The following is a 22,380-nucleotide window of genomic DNA, read 5'->3' as shown; positions in this document are numbered from 1 at the left end:
CAACCTGCACCGCCACCCCATTTGGAAGTGGAAGGTGAGAGAGAATACGAAGTCGAAGAGATCCTCGACTCCTTTTGGGAAACCCGCGGCCGAGGAGGCCGCCGGCTGAAATATATCGTCCGTTGGGCTGGATATAGCGAACCCACGACTGAACCTGCCGATTACCTGGAAAACGCTGCTCAATTGGTAAAGAATTTCCACCGTCGATACCCCCATAAGCCCGGGCCCCGGCCGTGACGGAGCTCGGCCTGGAAGGGGGGAATACTGTCACAGACCTGAAGGACAGCCACTGGGCTGTCGCTTAGTCATGACCCCTGTCACGTGAAGGCGCGAGGGCCGAGCGCCTCGCGCGCGTATATCTACGCGAAATCTCTGCAGTCTCCGATATGTAGCTCCTCGAGCTACGTCTTCGTCAACAACCACCTGCTACCCTGTACCTGGAAGACTAGATAGCCAATATACTCTGTCCTGTTACCTGATCGCCCGCACCTACCTGTCCGCCCTGCCTGCCCGTGACATTCCGAACATAATTCTATAACCCCGCTAATAGCGGAATTAACCTCCTGTTGCAGTGCCCGGTACGGTAAATTACCGCCCGAATCGCCTGCCTGTTCCAGGGCGTTATACGCTGCGCAAACGCTAACGTCACCTGGAATCGAGCCCGTAAATAACTCGAAATCCATTGAAATCATGGAAGTTCCAGCGTTCGATTCGCTGGAATTGGAGGATTTATTATCTTTTGCAATAGCCGAATCCGAATTAGGGGTTGATTTGCCCTTTTTTCGTGATTTGGAGGTGCCGTCCTGCCCATTATTTTCCTTTTTAGCGTCCTTTTTAGCGCCTTTTTTCCCTGATTTTCGACCTTCAGCCCTGTAATTAGTGGCTTTGGCAGTTGTAGAGCCTGAAATCGAATTTTCGGATATAAGGTCCGCCATAAGGTATTGCAAATTTAATCGATCCGAATTTTGGCCTATAGCCTGCAGGGCCCGTTGGGTACTGCGTTGGCGTTCGGTCCAGGTAGGGAACGTCCCCTCCAGGGCCCGTAGGTATTGATTTCGTACATCGATAGGGCTAATTTGCACGTTGGCATTCGCTAATCTAGCTACCAGGGAATTAAAACGGCTGTTAAATTCTGGTATTGACCCTCTAAATTTCGAAAAATTTAGGGCGTGAAATTCCCGATATAGCGAGTCTCTGCTAATTTCGGGTGCAACGGAATAGCTATCTTCCAGGGTCTTATAGGCCGTTACAGGGCTGGAATGCCATGCAATGGATTCTAAAGGTTCCTTGGTTAGGCTGTCTTTAATAAGCAATAATAGGACTGATTGCTCATGTTCCGGTAGGCTATAGCCAATTTCAGGGTTGGAAATAAATTCCGCAGCTTTTATAGCCCTGAATTGTACTATAAGTGCCTGTTTCCACAGGTCGTAATTGCTAGCCCCTACTAATTTGCAATTTTCGGGGAAGGAAAATACCCGTTTTGATAGTTCTTTACCTATCCCGTCACCTAGAATTAGGTTACCGGGTGGATTAGGTGGTGCGGTAGCGGTATTAGCGCTAAAAATCTGTGGGTTGGCCTCCAGATTACCGCTATTGGGGGTATTAATACCCGCAATACCACTAAAACTAGTGGGTTCACCATTTTTCAGCGTCAACAGAGATGTTAACTGTTGAATTGTGTGCTGAAGTTGATCCAATTGCGTAGTTAACGCTTTTAATTGCAGGTCTTGCGCCTGTAATTTAGCGGTTAGAACTTCATTCGGGCTGGATTCAGGGCCCCTATCCGGTGGAATTGGGCCTGGGAGGCCCGACATAGGGCAGTCTTCCATTGTAGGGTGGCCTGAATTATAGTTAAAAACTAACCTAGTCGCCTAAGGGTAAATACCCCAATCTAGGATTTTCTATAGCCGTTTGCCTTCTAACGGTTACAGGCCTATACTTGCCAAATATAGGGCTTATTGCTATTTTCAATGATCGAGTCCACTGAAAATACAGGGTTGGAATCCCTAAATCCACAATTAATGGGTGCCCTGGTATTATTTGTACCGATCCAGGTGCACTAGCGATCGAAAGTTCAATTCGCTAGGTGGGTGCAGGGTAACCTGCAGGGTAATTTGCAGCGTTCGGTTAGTGGATCACTGGGCTATTAGCGGGCGAATACAGGGGTTTTGGCCCTGACTCGTTAGCGCAAACCCTAATTAACGCACTAAAAATTTGAACCAATCGCAATAGCGATGCACAACCCATAAAAACCACACCAAAAATTTTGGGATTTGCAATCGAGCGAGCGCTGCAGTGCCTGAAAATTGGGCCTGAGTCAAACGCTAATATAGCGACCCCTCACTGTAATTACAGGGGGGATAGGTGCTAACGTAGCACCTATAACCAACAATTTGCACAAAAACAGCAATATCTTCGTCAATATACGTGCTGCGGATATGCGACAATAACCAAATTAAAGCCTGAAAACAGGGCTTTCCAATAATGCAAAATGCGCTTTAGTGCACTAGCTAGAACCTTTCCGGGCTCATAACCTGTTAATAAAAATGGTGCTAACAGGGGATATAGGGGTAAACCCTAGGTGCGGCGTGGTAAATAACCAGTGCTAAAAGCGCTGAATAATAGGTAGAAATGCACTATAATTTTGGTACTGATAAATAATTGGTTGGGGGAGATTTTGCTTTATTTCCCTTACATACTCTCCGACATCGAAGTGGGGGTCCGCACGCCAGAAAAGGTTCCGGTGCCGCGAATGAATTTCCGAAAAACTAATTTGTATGGGTTTTTGAAAAAACACCCTCATTTGCATACAAACCATCTCTGGGTTTGCATTTAAACGTTAACTTGGTGAAATTTTCAACCCGGTACAGGGTAGCTGACTCGCAGGTGCAGGGTGGGTATTAAACCCGGTACAGGGTAGCTAACCCCACTCGCTGACCTTTAAATTGCATTCCTGCATTAACAAAGTAACGGAATTCCACCATTCCCCACTCCACTTCGGCACTAAATAAAATTGGCTATATACAAATAAAAGTGGGCTTATTACATGCAAAATAATGCATATAATTAACAATAACGTTCCGTAAACGATAAAATACGGTATAATAAACGGGAAATTGGGTTTCCAAAACGACGACGAACGTTAAAATATATAACGAATTTATTTTAATACGGTTATATTAATATTAAAATTACCGGCGTTTTTTAAAAAAAAATATCGAGGTAAATTTTTTTTATAATAATTTTTACAAATTTTTTAAAAATTCGGAAAAAATAATAATAATTCGACGAAAAATATAAATATTAAAAATTATTAATTAATATAACAAAAACGGGAAAAAGTTTTTTTACAAATATTAAAAAAGTTTCGTTGGTTGGAACCAAAAATATTTCGAATTATATAATATATTAATCCAAAAAATATTAAAAAATTATTTGGAAACGAACGGTATTACGTTATTAAAAAAACAAACGAAAAACGAAATAAACGGTTTGTAAAAACGTTGGAATTGGAATACGAAAATTTATTAATACCCGAAAAAATATCGAACGTAATTCCAATATTAAATAAATAAAATACCAAAATACTAATTTTAAAAATAATAAAATAATTAACAAACGTTATTCCGAAAAACAAATAATAAAATAAACCAAACCAAAATACGAAAACGGGGGCGATTAATATTATTTTTTTTGCAAATTAGGGGTTTAGGGTTTTTTTTAAAATTTATACCAAAACAAAATTCCGACGAAAATAAAATTTCGGAAATTTTGAAAATAAATGTACGGGGTTTTATAGTAAATCCAATTAATATAACGAATAAATTAAAATGATACCACGTAAAAAATATTTATAGTTATTTATTTTTATTTTAAATTCCGACTAAAAAAATGGAACCGTATATAATAAAAAAATTTTCGAACGTTTAAAATAAATTTAACAATTATTTAGGGGAATTATATAATATTTTCGATAATAAAATTAAATAATTTATAATTATTTGCGAAATATTACAAATAAAATTATTCCAAATTTATATATTATTTCCACAAATTTTAATAAAAAACGCCAAAACGTTTTTATAATAAATATAAAAATTTATATAACGTTTTGGAAAATATATATAAAATTTAAAAAACGGTTTAAAAATATATATATACGGTAAATATATTATAAAAATTAGAATTTTATTAATTTTAAAAACGTTAAAACAAAATTCGATTAATAGGGCAAACGGAATTCCGAAATTTTAGCAATTATATTAAAAAAATTATAAAAATATTAACGGGTATTGGGATCCAAATTTATATATAAAAAACACCTAATTATTGCAATTTTAAAAATTATTAAAAACGTCCGAAAATTTAAAACGGTCGTTGCAAATCCGGCGATTATTTTTACAAAATTGTCGAACCAAATTACAATTATAATAAAATTGGAAAAACGTTACGCAATTTATTATACGTTTTTTATTAACCGAAAATACGAATTATATAAAAAAAGGGGATTATAATAAAAATTATTATTTGCGTAAAAAAAACGATAATAAAAAATAACATATTTCCACTAATAAAAAATATTATATATACGGGAAACCAAAATACCGGTTTTTTAATTATATCGAAAAAAAAACAACGTTTCCGAAAACGACGGATCCGGAATTATTAAAAAAAAAGGATAAACGCGGAAATAACTAATTTGTAACAATCGGGAAAAATAAAAAAAAATATTAAAAAACAAAATAACGACCGGAATAATGTTACAAATATTAAAAAAACAATTTTTTTTTAAAAATGGATATTGTTAATTATATGCATTATTTTGCATGTAATAAGCCCACTTTTATTTGTATATAGCCAATTTTATTTAGTGCCGAAGTGGAGTGGGGAATGGTGGAATTCCGTTACTTTGTTAATGCAGGAATGCAATTTAAAGGTCAGCGAGTGGGGTTAGCTACCCTGTACCGGGTTTAATACCCACCCTGCACCTGCGAGTCAGCTACCCTGTACCGGGTTGAAAATTTCACCAAGTTAACGTTTAAATGCAAACCCAGAGATGGTTTGTATGCAAATGAGGGTGTTTTTTCAAAAACCCATACAAATTAGTTTTTCGGAAATTCATTCGCGGCACCGGAACCTTTTCTGGCGTGCGGACCCCCACTTCGATGTCGGAGAGTATGTAAGGGAAATAAAGCAAAATCTCCCCCAACCAATTATTTATCAGTACCAAAATTATAGTGCATTTCTACCTATTATTCAGCGCTTTTAGCACTGGTTATTTACCACGCCGCACCTAGGGTTTACCCCTATATCCCCTGTTAGCACCATTATTATTAACAGGTTATGAGCCCGGAAAGGTTCTAGCTAGTGCACTAAAGCGCACTTTGCATTATTGGAAAGCCCTGTTTTCAGGCTTTAATTTGGTTATTGTCGCATATCCGCAGCACGTATATTGACGAAGATATTGCTGTTTTTGTGCAAATTGTTGGTTATAGGTGCTACGTTAGCACCTATCCCCCCTGTAATTACAGTGAGGGGTCGCTATATTAGCGTTTGACTCAGGCCCAATTTTCAGGCACTGCAGCGCTCGCTCGATTGCAAATCCCAAAATTTTTGGTGTGGTTTTTATGGGTTGTGCATCGCTATTGCGATTGGTTCAAATTTTTAGTGCGTTAATTAGGGTTTGCGCTAACGAGTCAGGGCCAAAACCCCTGTATTCGCCCGCTAATAGCCCAGTGATCCACTAACCGAACGCTGCAAATTACCCTGCAGGTTACCCTGCACCCACCTAGCGAATTGAACTTTCGATCGCTAGTGCACCTGGATCGGTACAAATAATACCAGGGCACCCATTAATTGTGGATTTAGGGATTTGTTAATTATATGCATTATTTTGCATGTAATAAGCCCACTTTTATTTGTATATAGCCAATTTTATTTAGTGCCGAAGTGGAGTGGGGAATGGTGGAATTCCGTTACTTTGTTAATGCAGGAATGCAATTTAAAGGTCAGCGAGTGGGGTTAGCTACCCTGTACCGGGTTTAATACCCACCCTGCACCTGCGAGTCAGCTACCCTGTACCGGGTTGAAAATTTCACCAAGTCAACGTTTAAATGCAAACCCAGAGATGGTTTGTATGCAAATGAGGGTGTTTTTTCAAAAACCCATACAAATTAGTTTTTCGGAAATTCATTCGCGGCACCGGAACCTTTTCTGGCGTGCGGACCCCCACTTCGATGTCGGAGAGTATGTAAGGGAAATAAAGCAAAATCTCCCCCAACCAATTATTTATCAGTACCAAAATTATAGTGCATTTCTACCTATTATTCAGCGCTTTTAGCACTGGTTATTTACCACGCCGCACCTAGGGTTTACCCCTATATCCCCTGTTAGCACCATTTTTATTAACAGGTTATGAGCCCGGAAAGGTTCTAGCTAGTGCACTAAAGCGCACTTTGCATTATTGGAAAGCCCTGTTTTCAGGCTTTAATTTGGTTATTGTCGCATATCCGCAGCACGTATATTGACGAAGATATTGCTGTTTTTGTGCAAATTGTTGGTTATAGGTGCTACGTTAGCACCTATCCCCCCTGTAATTACAGTGAGGGGTCGCTATATTAGCGTTTGACTCAGGCCCAATTTTCAGGCACTGCAGCGCTCGCTCGATTGCAAATCCCAAAATTTTTGGTGTGGTTTTTATGGGTTGTGCATCGCTATTGCGATTGGTTCAAATTTTTAGTGCGTTAATTAGGGTTTGCGCTAACGAGTCAGGGCCAAAACCCCTGTATTCGCCCGCTAATAGCCCAGTGATCCACTAACCGAACGCTGCAAATTACCCTGCAGGTTACCCTGCACCCACCTAGCGAATTGAACTTTCGATCGCTAGTGCACCTGGATCGGTACAAATAATACCAGGGCACCCATTAATTGTGGATTTAGGGATTCCAACCCTGTATTTTCAGTGGATTCGATCATTGAAAATAGCAATAAGCCCTATATTTGGCAAGTATAGGCCTGTAACCGTTAGAAGGCAAACGGCTATAGAAAATCCTAGATTGGGGTATTTACCCTTAGGCGACTAGGTTAGTTTTTAACTATAATTCAGGCCACCCTACAATGGAAGACAGCCCTATGTCGGGCCTCCCAGGCCCAATTCCACCGGATAGGGGCCCTGAATCCAGCCCGAATGAAGTTCTAACCGCTAAATTACAGGCGCAAGACCTGCAATTAAAAGCGTTAACTACGCAATTGGATCAACTTCAGCACACAATTCAACAGTTAACATCTCTGTTGACGCTGAAAAATGGTGAACCCACTAGTTTTAGTGGTATTGCGGGTATTAATACCCCCAATAGCGGTAATCTGGAGGCCAACCCACAGATTTTTAGCGCTAATACCGCTACCGCACCACCTAATCCACCCGGTAACCTAATTCTAGGTGACGGGATAGGTAAAGAACTATCAAAACGGGTATTTTCCTTCCCCGAAAATTGCAAATTAGTAGGGGCTAGCAATTACGACCTGTGGAAACAGGCACTTATAGTACAATTCAGGGCTATAAAAGCTGCGGAATTTATTTCCAACCCTGAAATTGGCTATAGCCTACCGGAACATGAGCAATCAGTCCTATTATTGCTTATTAAAGACAGCCTAACCAAGGAACCTTTAGAATCCATTGCATGGCATTCCAGCCCTGTAACGGCCTATAAGACCCTGGAAGATAGCTATTCCGTTGCACCCGAAATTAGCAGAGACTCGCTATATCGGGAATTTCACGCCCTAAATTTTTCGAAATTTAGAGGGTCAATACCAGAATTTAACAGCCGTTTTAATTCCCTGGTAGCTAGATTAGCGAATGCCAACGTGCAAATTAGCCCTATCGATGTACGAAATCAATACCTACGGGCCCTGGAGGGGACGTTCCCTACCTGGACCGAACGCCAACGCAGTACCCAACGGGCCCTGCAGGCTATAGGCCAAAATTCGGATCGATTAAATTTGCAATACCTTATGGCGGACCTTATATCCGAAAATTCGATTTCAGGCTCTACAACTGCCAAAGCCACTAATTACAGGGCTGAAGGTCGAAAATCAGGGAAAAAAGGCGCTAAAAAGGACGCTAAAAAGGAAAATAATGGGCAGGACGGCACCTCCAAATCACGAAAAAAGGGCAAATCAACCCCTAATTCGGATTCGGCTATTGCAAAAGATAATAAATCCTCCAATTCCAGCGAATCGAACGCTGGAACTTCCATGATTTCAATGGATTTCGAGTTATTTACGGGCTCGATTCCAGGTGACGTTAGCGTTTGCGCAGCGTATAACGCCCTGGAACAGGCAGGCGATTCGGGCGGTAATTTACCGTACCGGGCACTGCAACAGGAGGTTAATTCCGCTATTAGCGGGGTTATAGAATTATGTTCGGAATCGGATTCGGAACCCGATTATACCGGTAAAACGCTAAAACCACAGGTATTAGCAACTAATTCTAAGGCTAAGACGAAGCCTGGAAGCGGCGTAAATAGGGACCCTAAGCCCCGACGGCTAGGCTACCCGGTCCTGTACGATACAGGTAGCACGCACCATATCTTTGCAAATAAGCAATTTTTTACCGATTATACCCCCGGCTCAACAGTCGAAATCGGTACCGGAGGTGGCCCTGTTAGGCCTATTGGCACTGGAACTGTTAAAATACAGGTCCGGTATGGCTCCAAAATTGACGAATTTAGAGAGGTTACGTTAAATAACGTGCTATATATCCCCTCGTTTGGAATAAATATCGTTAGTGGGCTAATACACTACAATACAGGGGGCGTATTATTAAAAAATACCCTGTACGATCGGGATCGCAAGGCGTGGGGACGCCTAAATACCGCCAAAAATTCGTTCTGTTTGGAGGTAAAAGGGTGCGATATCCTTATTCGAAATACTACATCTACGGTTTCGAATTACGCCTGTGTAATTGGTGAATATAGCACCGCCTCTAGCCTAACCTTACAGGGGGTTACAAAGGGCTACGCAGCCCCGTTGGAGGTAAAACTAAATAATATAGTCCCTGAAGACCAAGACGACTATAAAATCTACACCGATTCGGAACCGGGAGAAAATACGGTAACGGAAGTGTTAAATCCCAAACAAAATAAGGATATAACCGTAGATTTACCTGTAATGCAGAAATTTAGTGCAAAAACCCCTGAAAATCCACGTGAGATTGGGCCCCGTAGGCCCGGTAAGCCGCTAGATGACCCTTTTAAGCAGCCTAATACAAAAGGGGCTAATACCGAAAAAGAGGGGGTTTCCCACACAAGAAATCCGTTGTTAGAACCTCCTTTAGTACCGGAATTAGTGCAGGCCCCTGTAAATTACCTCCCTTTAAGCCTAAATCGAACTACCGATGGTTGGGTAACAGCTGAAGGAGACGGAATTACAGGCGATTGTGACGAAATCCAGGCCCAAAAAGCCCTGTTATGGCACAGGCGCTTAGGGCATATAGGGTTGTTATTGCTTAAAAAGACCGCTAAAAACGCAGACGGTCTACCTAATTTCGACAAAATTAGGGCTATTACCTGCATTACTTGCATTAAAGCCACCTCTGTTAGGCGTACAAATAAAGGGGCACTCCCTACACCCCCTAATATCCTCGATTCCATAGAGGGTGATACAGTAACCCTTAAACCTAACCCTCACAATAAAAAACCCGTATTTTTGTTATTAGTGGATCGAAAATCACGTTTTCGGTGGTCGATCTCACTACGGAATAAAGCCGGACCTACGGTTTTAGTGGCTATTAAAGGCTTTTTTAAGGTTTTAAAAGCTACGTACGGGCGCTACCCCACTAAATTTCATTTTGATGGGGGGCACGAGGTAAATACAGAGCTTCAAGATTGGTTTGCAAGTAAAGGTGTTAATTTTAGCACCTCCAACCCCTACAACCATGGCCAAAACGGGCTAACGGAACGGTCCGTTAGGGTTATTTTGGATAGGCTAAGGTCTACCATTTTAGCGGCAGGTCTACCACTATATTTATGGTGTTATTTACTGTCAGCCGTGGTTGATTTAGTTAACCGTACAGCGGTAACTAACAGGGAGTTAACACCCTACGAGGAATTTTATTCCGAATTTCAACCTGGATTACCACACAGGCCTAATTTAGGCCATTATCGGGTTATTGGTACCGTATGCCAGGCTATTATACCGCTGGAAAAACGCCAAAAATCCAACAAATTGGCTCCCCGAACGGAAACAGTAAGGCTTTTAGCCCATTTATCCAATTCTACAGCGTTGGTTTACGCCCCCGCCAGACGGGCCGTATATAAAACCTCTACCGTAAAAATTTTAGAGGGTATACCCGCTGAAAATTTGGCTATTCCAGGGGAAACGCTACAGATTTCAGAGGGGGAAAATCCAGATTTAGAGGGGGATTCTAATTCTGAACCTGAAGACGAAATCTACAGCGCCAAAACTTTGGATCCAGTGGATAATAATCCCCTACCTCCCGCAATTACAGTTCCTCCCTGGCCTGTACAGTCTACTGTTCGCCCCCCAGAGCTTATAACGGTAGCGGTGCCTAATTCAGCACCTAAAATAACGGAAGTTCCGGTGTTTTCGGCACCTAAAATACAGAATATGGAGTTAAATTCGCAGTTCGAAAACCCAGATCCTATGGATATCGATTACGTGCATTATCTTTGTTATCAAACCCAAAAGAAAACAAAGAAAAAGCCCACTAAAGACGGCGAACCAAATAGCTACCAACAGGCCCTAAAAAGCCCTGAAAGTGCTAAATGGTTAGCAGCTTTAGCGTCTGAATTCGACCAGATCGTTACTGCAAAAACCTTCCGTTTTATCCCTAAAATTAAAATGCATACAGGCCGTAGACTAATCTCTACCCGGCCGGTGTTTAAATTAAAAAAGGATGAAAATAATAAGCCTATAAAGTATAAAGCCAGGCTTGTTGTTAGGGGGTTTTTACAGGTCGAAGGCCTAGATTATATCGAGACTTTTGCTAGCACTAGTATACCGCCCACCTGGCGTATATTATTGGCTATAGCTAATGCACAAAATTGGGAAATAGAACAAATCGATTTTATCGGTGCGTTTTTAAATAGTGACCTTACCGACGTAGATATTTATTTGCAAATTCCAGAGGGTTTTAGCGATTGGGCTAGATCTTGCAGCCCTACTACCGCTAAAATTTTAGTGCAAATGGGCTATAATCCAAAGGAAATGCAAGTTATACTGTTGGAAAAGGCGCTATACGGTCTGAAACAGGGCCCAAGAGAATGGCAAACAAAGCTAAAAAGCCTACTTTTTACAGAAGGTTTTAAGCCGCTAATCTCTGATCCAGCTGTCTTTTATAATGCTAAATCCAAGCATTTCATTGTTACTTTTGTTGACGATTGCCTGCTAATAGGTCCTAAATTGCAATATATTCAGGATTTAAAAGCCCGTTTTAACAAAATATACGCATTGGAAGACAGGGGCCCTGCAGCCTATTTTCTAGGCGTTCAGATTATAAGGGACAGGCCTAACCGCCTGCTTTGGCTCCATCAAAGTCAGTATATAGAGGAAGCATTAGCAACGTTCGGATTAGCTGATTGCAAACCTATTTCTGTTCCCTTACAGCCGGGTGTGCTAAAATATAGTGGGGGCAAACCCGTAAATGCGCTAGAAATCAAATTGTTACAGCGTATTATCGGCACCCTAATGTATTTAATGCTATTAACGCGCCCGGACATCGGTTTTGCGGTTCAATGGTTATCTCGTTTTTTAACGAAAGCCACTACAATCCACTTAACGGCAGCTAAAAACCTACTTCGCTACTTAGCAGGTACTAAATCCCTAGCAATCTGCTACGGAAATAGGGTAATTAAAGCTAATTTACCACCTAACTCTTTGATTGGGGGTTTTAAAGGCCTAAAATTACTTGGTTTTAGTGACAGCGATTTTGCCGGGGCTAGGGAAGATTCAAAATCCACTTACGGATATTTGTATACCCTATCTGGGGGCCCTATAACGTGGAAGTGCAAAAAGGCTAGTACTATAGCTTTAAGCACCCCAGAAGCCGAAACCGACGCCTTAGCGGAAGCCCTGCGTGAAGCACAGTGGCTTAAAAGCCTATTTACAGAGATTGGACTACCTGTAAAAGGCCCTATTGCAATATTTGGAGATAATACAGGCTCTATAGCTAACGCACACAACCCTACGCACCACCAACGTACTAAACATACGTTATTAAAATTTCACTACGTAAGGGAGTTAGTTACAGAAGGATTAGTGACCCTAAAATACCTGGAATCCAAACAAATGCCCGCTGACGGCCTTACAAAGCCCCTAACGCTTCCAATTCACAAGGTTTTTTTAGAGCTTATAGGGTTAAAACCCCTGTAAACTTAGTTTTTACCTATTGAATTGTAGGGCACCTAGTTAGTTCGTTAGCTAACTACCACCATTTTTCTCCTTTGTTTGCAATTATTGGATTTTTGTTAGCCCGACACCAACCGATCTACCCAAACCTACCCTGCTCAGGTTGATTATTAAGCAACTTATACCGACCTTATACCCGAAGTCGAATCCGAATTTAATTAGCTCGCGTTTTGGGCGACCTAGCGATTTTTAATCTACCCTATATATTAAACTTTTCTGGGATCCACAACAACGAACAGCCAGATTAGCTACCTGGCTTAGTAGTAAGTTCCGTTGGTTATAATCTGTAGGTCGTGGGTTCGAATCCGGGGGTTGTTACAATTCTGGGGGTCTTTTTCAATTCGGGGGTTCAGTCAATCGGGGGTTTGGTACAAAGGGCTTATTCATCCAGGGGGTTCGCACCGGGGGTTCGAGTTGGGTTGGGACACAAGGGGGAATTTCTTTTGTTTTTTTGTTTTGGGGGTTTTATTTTACGTACTTTTCTTTTCCGACTTTATTTTTGGATTAAGTAGCAAAAGAGAGGGGGTGTTAATTATATGCATTATTTTGCATGTAATAAGCCCACTTTTATTTGTATATAGCCAATTTTATTTAGTGCCGAAGTGGAGTGGGGAATGGTGGAATTCCGTTACTTTGTTAATGCAGGAATGCAATTTAAAGGTCAGCGAGTGGGGTTAGCTACCCTGTACCGGGTTTAATACCCACCCTGCACCTGCGAGTCAGCTACCCTGTACCGGGTTGAAAATTTCACCAAGTCAACGTTTAAATGCAAACCCAGAGATGGTTTGTATGCAAATGAGGGTGTTTTTTCAAAAACCCATACAAATTAGTTTTTCGGAAATTCATTCGCGGCACCGGAACCTTTTCTGGCGTGCGGACCCCCACTTCGATGTCGGAGAGTATGTAAGGGAAATAAAGCAAAATCTCCCCCAACCAATTATTTATCAGTACCAAAATTATAGTGCATTTCTACCTATTATTCAGCGCTTTTAGCACTGGTTATTTACCACGCCGCACCTAGGGTTTACCCCTATATCCCCTGTTAGCACCATTTTTATTAACAGGATTCCAACCCTGTATTTTCAGTGGATTCGATCATTGAAAATAGCAATAAGCCCTATATTTGGCAAGTATAGGCCTGTAACCGTTAGAAGGCAAACGGCTATAGAAAATCCTAGATTGGGGTATTTACCCTTAGGCGACTAGGTTAGTTTTTAACTATAATTCAGGCCACCCTACAATGGAAGACAGCCCTATGTCGGGCCTCCCAGGCCCAATTCCACCGGATAGGGGCCCTGAATCCAGCCCGAATGAAGTTCTAACCGCTAAATTACAGGCGCAAGACCTGCAATTAAAAGCGTTAACTACGCAATTGGATCAACTTCAGCACACAATTCAACAGTTAACATCTCTGTTGACGCTGAAAAATGGTGAACCCACTAGTTTTAGTGGTATTGCGGGTATTAATACCCCCAATAGTGGTAATCTGGAGGCCAACCCACAGATTTTTAGCGCTAATACCGCTACCGCACCACCTAATCCACCCGGTAACCTAATTCTAGGTGACGGGATAGGTAAAGAACTATCAAAACGGGTATTTTCCTTCCCCGAAAATTGCAAATTAGTAGGGGCTAGCAACTACGACCTGTGGAAACAGGCACTTATAGTACAATTCAGGGCTATAAAAGCTGCGGAATTTATTTCCAACCCTGAAATTGGCTATAGCCTACCGGAACATGAGCAATCAGTCCTATTATTGCTTATTAAAGACAGCCTAACCAAGGAACCTTTAGAATCCATTGCATGGCATTCCAGCCCTGTAACGGCCTATAAGACCCTGGAAGATAGCTATTCCGTTGCACCCGAAATTAGCAGAGACTCGCTATATCGGGAATTTCACGCCCTAAATTTTTCGAAATTTAGAGGGTCAATACCAGAATTTAACAGCCGTTTTAATTCCCTGGTAGCTAGATTAGCGAATGCCAACGTGCAAATTAGCCCTATCGATGTACGAAATCAATACCTACGGGCCCTGGAGGGGACGTTCCCTACCTGGACCGAACGCCAACGCAGTACCCAACGGGCCCTGCAGGCTATAGGCCAAAATTCGGATCGATTAAATTTGCAATACCTTATGGCGGACCTTATATCCGAAAATTCGATTTCAGGCTCTACAACTGCCAAAGCCACTAATTACAGGGCTGAAGGTCGAAAATCAGGGAAAAAAAGGCGCTAAAAAGGACGCTAAAAAGGAAAATAATGGGCAGGACGGCACCTCCAAATCACGAAAAAAGGGCAAATCAACCCCTAATTCGGATTCGGCTATTGCAAAAGATAATAAATCCTCCAATTCCAGCGAATCGAACGCTGGAACTTCCATGATTTCAATGGATTTCGAGTTATTTACGGGCTCGATTCCAGGTGACGTTAGCGTTTGCGCAGCGTATAACGCCCTGGAACAGGCAGGCGATTCGGGCGGTAATTTACCGTACCGGGCACTGCAACAGGAGGTTAATTCCGCTATTAGCGGGGTTATAGAATTATGTTCGGAATCGGATTCGGAACCTGATTATACCGGTAAAACGCTAAAACCACAGGTATTAGCAACTAATTCTAAGGCTAAGACGAAGCCTGGAAGCGGCGTAAATAGGGACCCTAAGCCCCGACGGCTAGGCTACCCGGTCCTGTACGATACAGGTAGCACGCACCATATCTTTGCAAATAAGCAATTTTTTACCGATTATACCCCCGGCTCAACAGTCGAAATCGGTACCGGAGGTGGCCCTGTTAGGCCTATTGGCACTGGAACTGTTAAAATACAGGTCCGGTATGGCTCCAAAATTGACGAATTTAGAGAGGTTACGTTAAATAACGTGCTATATATCCCCTCGTTTGGAATAAATATCGTTAGTGGGCTAATACACTACAATACAGGGGGCGTATTATTAAAAAATACCCTGTACGATCGGGATCGCAAGGCGTGGGGACGCCTAAATACCGCCAAAAATTCGTTCTGTTTGGAGGTAAAAGGGTGCGATATCCTTATTCGAAATACTACATCTACGGTTTCGAATTACGCCTGTGTAATTGGTGAATATAGCACCGCCTCTAGCCTAGCCTTACAGGGGGTTACAAAGGGCTACGCAGCCCCGTTGGAGGTAAAACTAAATAATATAGTCCCTGAAGACCAAGACGACTATAAAATCTACACCGATTCGGAACCGGGAGAAAATACGGTAACGGAAGTGTTAAATCCCAAACAAAATAAGGATATAACCGTAGATTTACCTGTAATGCAGAAATTTAGTGCAAAAACCCCTGAAAATCCACGTGAGATTGGGCCCCGTAGGCCCGGTAAGCCGCTAGATGACCCTTTTAAGCAGCCTAATTCAAAAGGGGCTAATACCGAAAAAGAGGGGGTTTCCCACACAAGAAATCCGTTGTTAGAACCTCCTTTAGTACCGGAATTAGTGCAGGCCCCTGTAAATTACCTCCCTTTAAGCCTAAATCGAACTACCGATGGTTGGGTAACAGCTGAAGGAGACGGAATTACAGGCGATTGTGACGAAATCCAGGCCCAAAAAGCCCTGTTATGGCACAGGCGCTTAGGGCATATAGGGTTGTTATTGCTTAAAAAGACCGCTAAAAACGCAGACGGTCTACCTAATTTCGACAAAATTAGGGCTATTACCTGCATTACTTGCATTAAAGCCACCTCTGTTAGGCGTACAAATAAAGGGGCACTCCCTACACCCCCTAATATCCTCGATTCCATAGAGGGTGATACAGTAACCCTTAAACCTAACCCTCACAATAAAAAACCCGTATTTTTGTTATTAGTGGATCGAAAATCACGTTTTCGGTGGTCGATCTCACTACGGAATAAAGCCGGACCTACGGTTTTAGTGGCTATTAAAGGCTTTTTTAAGGTTTTAAAAGCTACGTACGGGCGCTACCCCACTAAATTTCATTTTGATGGGGGGCACGAGGTAAATACAGAGCTTCAAGATTGGTTTGCAAGTAAAGGTGTTAATTTTAGCACCTCCAACCCCTACAACCATGGCCAAAACGGGCTAACGGAACGGTCCGCTAGGGTTATTTTGGATAGGCTAAGGTCTACCATTTTAGCGGCAGGTCTACCACTATATTTATGGTGTTATTTACTGTCAGCCGTGGTTGATTTAGTTAACCGTACAGCGGTAACTAACAGGGAGTTAACACCCTACGAGGAATTTTATTCCGAATTTCAACCTGGATTACCACACAGGCCTAATTTAGGCCATTATCGGGTTATTGGTACCGTATGCCAGGCTATTATACCGCTGGAAAAACGCCAAAAATCCAACAAATTGGCTCCCCGAACGGAAACAGTAAGGCTTTTAGCCCATTTATCCAATTCTACAGCGTTGGTTTACGCCCCCGCCAGACGGGCCGTATATAAAACCTCTACCGTAAAAATTTTAGAGGGTATACCCGCTGAAAATTTGGCTATTCCAGGGGAAACGCTACAGATTTCAGAGGGGGAAAATCCAGATTTAGAGGGGGATTCTAATTCTGAACCTGAAGACGAAATCTACAGCGCCAAAACTTTGGATCCAGTGGATAATAATCCCCTACCTCCCGCAATTACAGTTCCTCCCTGGCCTGTACAGTCTACTGTTCGCCCCCCAGAGCTTATAACGGTAGCGGTGCCTAATTCAGCACCTAAAATAACGGAAGTTCCGGTGTTTTCGGCACCTAAAATACAGAATATGGAGTTAAATTCGCAGTTCGAAAACCCAGATCCTATGGATATCGATTACGTGCATTATCTTTGTTATCAAACCCAAAAGAAAACAAAGAAAAAGCCCACTAAAGACGGCGAACCAAATAGCTACCAACAGGCCCTAAAAAGCCCTGAAAGTGCTAAATGGTTAGCAGCTTTAGCGTCTGAATTCGACCAGATCGTTACTGCAAAAACCTTCCGTTTTATCCCTAAAATTAAAATGCATACAGGCTGTTAATTATATGCATTATTTTGCATGTAATAAGCCCACTTTTATTTGTATATAGCCAATTTTATTTAGTGCCGAAGTGGAGTGGGGAATGGTGGAATTCCGTTACTTTGTTAATGCAGGAATGCAATTTAAAGGTCAGCGAGTGGGGTTAGCTACCCTGTACCGGGTTTAATACCCACCCTGCACCTGCGAGTCAGCTACCCTGTACCGGGTTGAAAATTTCACCAAGTCAACGTTTAAATGCAAACCCAGAGATGGTTTGTATGCAAATGAGGGTGTTTTTTCAAAAACCCATACAAATTAGTTTTTCGGAAATTCATTCGCGGCACCGGAACCTTTTCTGGCGTGCGGACCCCCACTTCGATGTCGGAGAGTATGTAAGGGAAATAAAGCAAAATCTCCCCCAACCAATTATTTATCAGTACCAAAATTATAGTGCATTTCTACCTATTATTCAGCGCTTTTAGCACTGGTTATTTACCACGCCGCACCTAGGGTTTACCCCTATATCCCCTGTTAGCACCATTTTTATTAACAGGTTATGAGCCCGGAAAGGTTCTAGCTAGTGCACTAAAGCGCACTTTGCATTATTGGAAAGCCCTGTTTTCAGGCTTTAATTTGGTTATTGTCGCATATCCGCAGCACGTATATTGACGAAGATATTGCTGTTTTTGTGCAAATTGTTGGTTATAGGTGCTACGTTAGCACCTATCCCCCCTGTAATTACAGTGAGGGGTCGCTATATTAGCGTTTGACTCAGGCCCAATTTTCAGGCACTGCAGCGCTCGCTCGATTGCAAATCCCAAAATTTTTGGTGTGGTTTTTATGGGTTGTGCATCGCTATTGCGATTGGTTCAAATTTTTAGTGCGTTAATTAGGGTTTGCGCTAACGAGTCAGGGCCAAAACCCCTGTATTCGCCCGCTAATAGCCCAGTGATCCACTAACCGAACGCTGCAAATTACCCTGCAGGTTACCCTGCACCCACCTAGCGAATTGAACTTTCGATCGCTAGTGCACCTGGATCGGTACAAATAATACCAGGGCACCCATTAATTGTGGATTTAGGGATTCCAACCCTGTATTTTCAGTGGATTCGATCATTGAAAATAGCAATAAGCCCTATATTTGGCAAGTATAGGCCTGTAACCGTTAGAAGGCAAACGGCTATAGAAAATCCTAGATTGGGGTATTTACCCTTAGGCGACTAGGTTAGTTTTTAACTATAATTCAGGCCACCCTACAATGGAAGACAGCCCTATGTCGGGCCTCCCAGGCCCAATTCCACCGGATAGGGGCCCTGAATCCAGCCCGAATGAAGTTCTAACCGCTAAATTACAGGCGCAAGACCTGCAATTAAAAGCGTTAACTACGCAATTGGATCAACTTCAGCACACAATTCAACAGTTAACATCTCTGTTGACGCTGAAAAATGGTGAACCCACTAGTTTTAGTGGTATTGCGGGTATTAATACCCCCAATAGCGGTAATCTGGAGGCCAACCCACAGATTTTTAGCGCTAATACCGCTACCGCACCACCTAATCCACCCGGTAACCTAATTCTAGGTGACGGGATAGGTAAAGAACTATCAAAACGGGTATTTTCCTTCCCCGAAAATTGCAAATTAGTAGGGGCTAGCAATTACGACCTGTGGAAACAGGCACTTATAGTACAATTCAGGGCTATAAAAGCTGCGGAATTTATTTCCAACCCTGAAATTGGCTATAGCCTACCGGAACATGAGCAATCAGTCCTATTATTGCTTATTAAAGACAGCCTAACCAAGGAACCTTTAGAATCCATTGCATGGCATTCCAGCCCTGTAACGGCCTATAAGACCCTGGAAGATAGCTATTCCGTTGCACCCGAAATTAGCAGAGACTCGCTATATCGGGAATTTCACGCCCTAAATTTTTCGAAATTTAGAGGGTCAATACCAGAATTTAACAGCCGTTTTAATTCCCTGGTAGCTAGATTAGCGAATGCCAACGTGCAAATTAGCCCTATCGATGTACGAAATCAATACCTACGGGCCCTGGAGGGGACGTTCCCTACCTGGACCGAACGCCAACGCAGTACCCAACGGGCCCTGCAGGCTATAGGCCAAAATTCGGATCGATTAAATTTGCAATACCTTATGGCGGACCTTATATCCGAAAATTCGATTTCAGGCTCTACAACTGCCAAAGCCACTAATTACAGGGCTGAAGGTCGAAAATCAGGGAAAAAAGGCGCTAAAAAGGACGCTAAAAAGGAAAATAATGGGCAGGACGGCACCTCCAAATCACGAAAAAAGGGCAAATCAACCCCTAATTCGGATTCGGCTATTGCAAAAGATAATAAATCCTCCAATTCCAGCGAATCGAACGCTGGAACTTCCATGATTTCAATGGATTTCGAGTTATTTACGGGCTCGATTCCAGGTGACGTTAGCGTTTGCGCAGCGTATAACGCCCTGGAACAGGCAGGCGATTCGGGCGGTAATTTACCGTACCGGGCACTGCAACAGGAGGTTAATTCCGCTATTAGCGGGGTTATAGAATTATGTTCGGAATCGGATTCGGAACCCGATTATACCGGTAAAACGCTAAAACCACAGGTATTAGCAACTAATTCTAAGGCTAAGACGAAGCCTGGAAGCGGCGTAAATAGGGACCCTAAGCCCCGACGGCTAGGCTACCCGGTCCTGTACGATACAGGTAGCACGCACCATATCTTTGCAAATAAGCAATTTTTTACCGATTATACCCCCGGCTCAACAGTCGAAATCGGTACCGGAGGTGGCCCTGTTAGGCCTATTGGCACTGGAACTGTTAAAATACAGGTCCGGTATGGCTCCAAAATTGACGAATTTAGAGAGGTTACGTTAAATAACGTGCTATATATCCCCTCGTTTGGAATAAATATCGTTAGTGGGCTAATACACTACAATACAGGGGGCGTATTATTAAAAAATACCCTGTACGATCGGGATCGCAAGGCGTGGGGACGCCTAAATACCGCCAAAAATTCGTTCTGTTTGGAGGTAAAAGGGTGCGATATCCTTATTCGAAATACTACATCTACGGTTTCGAATTACGCCTGTGTAATTGGTGAATATAGCACCGCCTCTAGCCTAACCTTACAGGGGGTTACAAAGGGCTACGCAGCCCCGTTGGAGGTAAAACTAAATAATATAGTCCCTGAAGACCAAGACGACTATAAAATCTACACCGATTCGGAACCGGGAGAAAATACGGTAACGGAAGTGTTAAATCCCAAACAAAATAAGGATATAACCGTAGATTTACCTGTAATGCAGAAATTTAGTGCAAAAACCCCTGAAAATCCACGTGAGATTGGGCCCCGTAGGCCCGGTAAGCCGCTAGATGACCCTTTTAAGCAGCCTAATACAAAAGGGGCTAATACCGAAAAAGAGGGGGTTTCCCACACAAGAAATCCGTTGTTAGAACCTCCTTTAGTACCGGAATTAGTGCAGGCCCCTGTAAATTACCTCCCTTTAAGCCTAAATCGAACTACCGATGGTTGGGTAACAGCTGAAGGAGACGGAATTACAGGCGATTGTGACGAAATCCAGGCCCAAAAAGCCCTGTTATGGCACAGGCGCTTAGGGCATATAGGGTTGTTATTGCTTAAAAAGACCGCTAAAAACGCAGACGGTCTACCTAATTTCGACAAAATTAGGGCTATTACCTGCATTACTTGCATTAAAGCCACCTCTGTTAGGCGTACAAATAAAGGGGCACTCCCTACACCCCCTAATATCCTCGATTCCATAGAGGGTGATACAGTAACCCTTAAACCTAACCCTCACAATAAAAAACCCGTATTTTTGTTATTAGTGGATCGAAAATCACGTTTTCGGTGGTCGATCTCACTACGGAATAAAGCCGGACCTACGGTTTTAGTGGCTATTAAAGGCTTTTTTAAGGTTTTAAAAGCTACGTACGGGCGCTACCCCACTAAATTTCATTTTGATGGGGGGCACGAGGTAAATACAGAGCTTCAAGATTGGTTTGCAAGTAAAGGTGTTAATTTTAGCACCTCCAACCCCTACAACCATGGCCAAAACGGGCTAACGGAACGGTCCGTTAGGGTTATTTTGGATAGGCTAAGGTCTACCATTTTAGCGGCAGGTCTACCACTATATTTATGGTGTTATTTACTGTCAGCCGTGGTTGATTTAGTTAACCGTACAGCGGTAACTAACAGGGAGTTAACACCCTACGAGGAATTTTATTCCGAATTTCAACCTGGATTACCACACAGGCCTAATTTAGGCCATTATCGGGTTATTGGTACCGTATGCCAGGCTATTATACCGCTGGAAAAACGCCAAAAATCCAACAAATTGGCTCCCCGAACGGAAACAGTAAGGCTTTTAGCCCATTTATCCAATTCTACAGCGTTGGTTTACGCCCCCGCCAGACGGGCCGTATATAAAACCTCTACCGTAAAAATTTTAGAGGGTATACCCGCTGAAAATTTGGCTATTCCAGGGGAAACGCTACAGATTTCAGAGGGGGAAAATCCAGATTTAGAGGGGGATTCTAATTCTGAACCTGAAGACGAAATCTACAGCGCCAAAACTTTGGATCCAGTGGATAATAATCCCCTACCTCCCGCAATTACAGTTCCTCCCTGGCCTGTACAGTCTACTGTTCGCCCCCCAGAGCTTATAACGGTAGCGGTGCCTAATTCAGCACCTAAAATAACGGAAGTTCCGGTGTTTTCGGCACCTAAAATACAGAATATGGAGTTAAATTCGCAGTTCGAAAACCCAGATCCTATGGATATCGATTACGTGCATTATCTTTGTTATCAAACCCAAAAGAAAACAAAGAAAAAGCCCACTAAAGACGGCGAACCAAATAGCTACCAACAGGCCCTAAAAAGCCCTGAAAGTGCTAAATGGTTAGCAGCTTTAGCGTCTGAATTCGACCAGATCGTTACTGCA

The 22,380-nt window shown here is 42.6% G+C and overlaps 6 protein-coding genes across 6 annotated transcripts; 4 read left to right on the top strand and 2 right to left on the bottom strand.

Moving 5' to 3' along the window:
• Positions 1-488: 488 nt before the first annotated feature.
• Positions 489-1,829, bottom strand: MGG_15946 (uncharacterized protein; the record flags this gene model as incomplete). The annotated part of the gene is made up of 2 exons (XM_003715701.1): positions 489-1,276; positions 1,496-1,829. Coding segments are annotated over 2 exons (1,122 nt in total), but the record flags the coding sequence as incomplete, so codon positions are not given.
• Positions 1,830-2,577: 748 nt separating this feature from the next.
• Positions 2,578-3,040, bottom strand: MGG_15945 (uncharacterized protein; the record flags this gene model as incomplete). Its single annotated transcript, XM_003715700.1, has 3 exons — positions 2,578-2,636; positions 2,700-2,768; positions 2,926-3,040. Coding segments are annotated over 3 exons (243 nt in total), but the record flags the coding sequence as incomplete, so codon positions are not given.
• A 1,794-nt stretch (positions 3,041-4,834) lies between these two features.
• Positions 4,835-5,297, top strand: MGG_15944 (uncharacterized protein; the record flags this gene model as incomplete). Its single annotated transcript, XM_003715699.1, has 3 exons — positions 4,835-4,949; positions 5,107-5,175; positions 5,239-5,297. Coding segments are annotated over 3 exons (243 nt in total), but the record flags the coding sequence as incomplete, so codon positions are not given.
• A 536-nt stretch (positions 5,298-5,833) lies between these two features.
• MGG_15943 (uncharacterized protein) lies at positions 5,834-6,368 on the top strand (the record flags this gene model as incomplete). The annotated part of the gene is made up of 3 exons (XM_003715698.1): positions 5,834-6,020; positions 6,178-6,246; positions 6,310-6,368. Coding segments are annotated over 3 exons (315 nt in total), but the record flags the coding sequence as incomplete, so codon positions are not given.
• Positions 6,369-12,984: 6,616 nt separating this feature from the next.
• Positions 12,985-13,447, top strand: MGG_15942 (uncharacterized protein; the record flags this gene model as incomplete). Its single annotated transcript, XM_003715697.1, has 3 exons — positions 12,985-13,099; positions 13,257-13,325; positions 13,389-13,447. Coding segments are annotated over 3 exons (243 nt in total), but the record flags the coding sequence as incomplete, so codon positions are not given.
• A 4,008-nt stretch (positions 13,448-17,455) lies between these two features.
• MGG_15941 (uncharacterized protein) lies at positions 17,456-17,918 on the top strand (the record flags this gene model as incomplete). The annotated part of the gene is made up of 3 exons (XM_003715696.1): positions 17,456-17,570; positions 17,728-17,796; positions 17,860-17,918. Coding segments are annotated over 3 exons (243 nt in total), but the record flags the coding sequence as incomplete, so codon positions are not given.
• Between the last annotated feature and the right edge of the window lie 4,462 nt (positions 17,919-22,380).

This window comes from Pyricularia oryzae, chromosome 2 (genome assembly GCF_000002495.2).
Source record: "Pyricularia oryzae 70-15 chromosome 2, whole genome shotgun sequence".
In the NCBI taxonomy this organism is placed as follows: domain Eukaryota; kingdom Fungi; phylum Ascomycota; class Sordariomycetes; order Magnaporthales; family Pyriculariaceae; genus Pyricularia; species Pyricularia oryzae.
This window is presented reverse-complemented; position numbering and strand designations above follow the sequence as displayed.